The sequence below is a fragment of the Cenococcum geophilum genome, assembly GCF_001692895.1.
Source record: "Cenococcum geophilum 1.58 unplaced genomic scaffold K441scaffold_21, whole genome shotgun sequence".
Classification (NCBI taxonomy): Eukaryota; Fungi; Ascomycota; class Dothideomycetes; order Gloniales; family Gloniaceae; genus Cenococcum; species Cenococcum geophilum.
Genome location: NW_027137579.1, coordinates 737,138 through 738,894, shown reverse-complemented (window position 1 = coordinate 738,894; position 1,757 = coordinate 737,138). Strand labels below are relative to the sequence as shown.

Below are 1,757 nucleotides of genomic sequence, written 5' to 3'. Positions count from 1 at the left end.
CAGTGAGCTTGATTTGGTCCAGTTGAGCTATTGATATGGTATTAGGAAGTACGTCCGCTGGTATAGGTCGATGCGGTGGTTCTAGCTTTGGAAGCTCGTCTTTTGTAGATGGGTCGATGTACTGCTATACCTCGTTAGTTGTGGCTGTGTCTTGGATAATAAAGAACCATTGAATCCAATCAGATAGCTGGTTAAGGATAACGTTGATCTTTAATTCGGTAGAGGTCGTCATTTTTAGAATTTGTAGGGTTAGGCAGGGTCCAATTGGTGGCTTAGCGAAACCCTTATTTTGACGTTCCGAACTCTTAATTTGATTCGTTCGTTTGTTCGTCAGTCGGTACGGTCGTTGACTGGGGTTAATCGTCCGTTCGTTTGATAGGTGAAGAAGCTTAAGACACTTGCAAAGGTAATAAAAGTAGTGACTTCTTAAATAAGGTAGCAAATTGACTGCTTAACAGATTTTGCAATAGGTAGATTGATCTGATTAATTGGTTAGTAGGTAGTGCGATCTGGGCTCATAACTGTAAGCTTTGCAGTGTGGGTATTAAACGAGCGACTTAATTGTAAATCTATGGAAATCAAGTAATATAAATATATAAGGAAGGTGTTGGTAATAAGATAAAAGGGGAGACTACTACGTAACTAAAATAGCGTGATACGTAAGTGATACGCAGGCGATACGCAGTTGATACGCAGGTGATACGTAGGTGTTTTGGCATAGTACCGGTAGTCGGTTACAGCTACTATAATAGATTTTAAGTCTTTAGCTTAATAATATAGAAAAGGAAAAGCATACCATATACGTTTAGGACCTTTACGTTATCCTCTACGCCCTTTAGGTAGACGATACTAAACCTCTCTACGGCTTTATCTGGGTCTAAATTTCGCTTCTTTTTCTTCTTAGCGTAGCCATAGCTATAAGACCAGGAGCTTTTATTAAAAGCGTAAGTACTAAAGGCAGTAACAAAGCATTATTATTTAAAGATATTAACCTTATAGTAGTGCGCAGTCTTAAACCCCCTAAAAAGACTATAATTATTATAAATATAAACCTTAAATATATTAAGAATAAGGAAAAGGACGGGAAACCGTAAGTTGGATAATAGACTTATACTATAATGCGTCTTACTAACCACGTCTATTATTATAGGAAGAAATATATATTCCGCCTTAAAGGGCTTCCTACATTTTACATTATTTCGCGTATTCTATTTATTAGTATTAGTTAAAACGTATTTAAAGATAACTTTAAGAGTGTTAAAGAGATCTTTAACCTTATAATACCAGACTATTATAATATACTTTATATTAAATGGAAGAATAATATATTAAGCCAGCTATTCTTCTATAGCGTTAAGAATACTATAGGAGGTATTTATGTCCTAAACGATAAGGCCTTCCTATATGCAAAGTATCGGGATATATTTGTGCGGTTAGGGCGTATTGCAGGCTTTAAAATAGCACTAGAGTTATATTAGCTACGACGAGCTTTAGGTAGGAATATTAATAGTAAGCCTACTCTACTAACACCGCTTATCTACTTATTTCCTATACTAATACTATAAAATCTACTAGGCGTTTTAACTCTAGAAGAGCGGAACTAAACTATAGGCCATCTTAGTAGTACGTATAAAAAGTACTATACTCCAACGCATATTGCACGTAATTTTTAGTCTATTTATTTTAGAAGCCCTTTAAAAGACCTCCTTATTAAATCCGTTATAAAAATAGGCCTATTATAAGATTAACATACGCCT

The 1,757-nt window shown here is 35.3% G+C and overlaps 1 protein-coding gene across 1 annotated transcript; it reads left to right on the top strand.

Annotated features, from left to right (window-relative positions):
• Positions 1 to 1,034: 1,034 nt before the first annotated feature.
• On the top strand, positions 1,035 to 1,478 carry K441DRAFT_560286 (uncharacterized protein; the record flags this gene model as incomplete). The annotated part of the gene is made up of 3 exons (XM_067643487.1): positions 1,035 to 1,090; positions 1,151 to 1,203; positions 1,288 to 1,478. Coding segments are annotated over 3 exons (300 nt in total), but the record flags the coding sequence as incomplete, so codon positions are not given.
• Between the last annotated feature and the right edge of the window lie 279 nt (positions 1,479 to 1,757).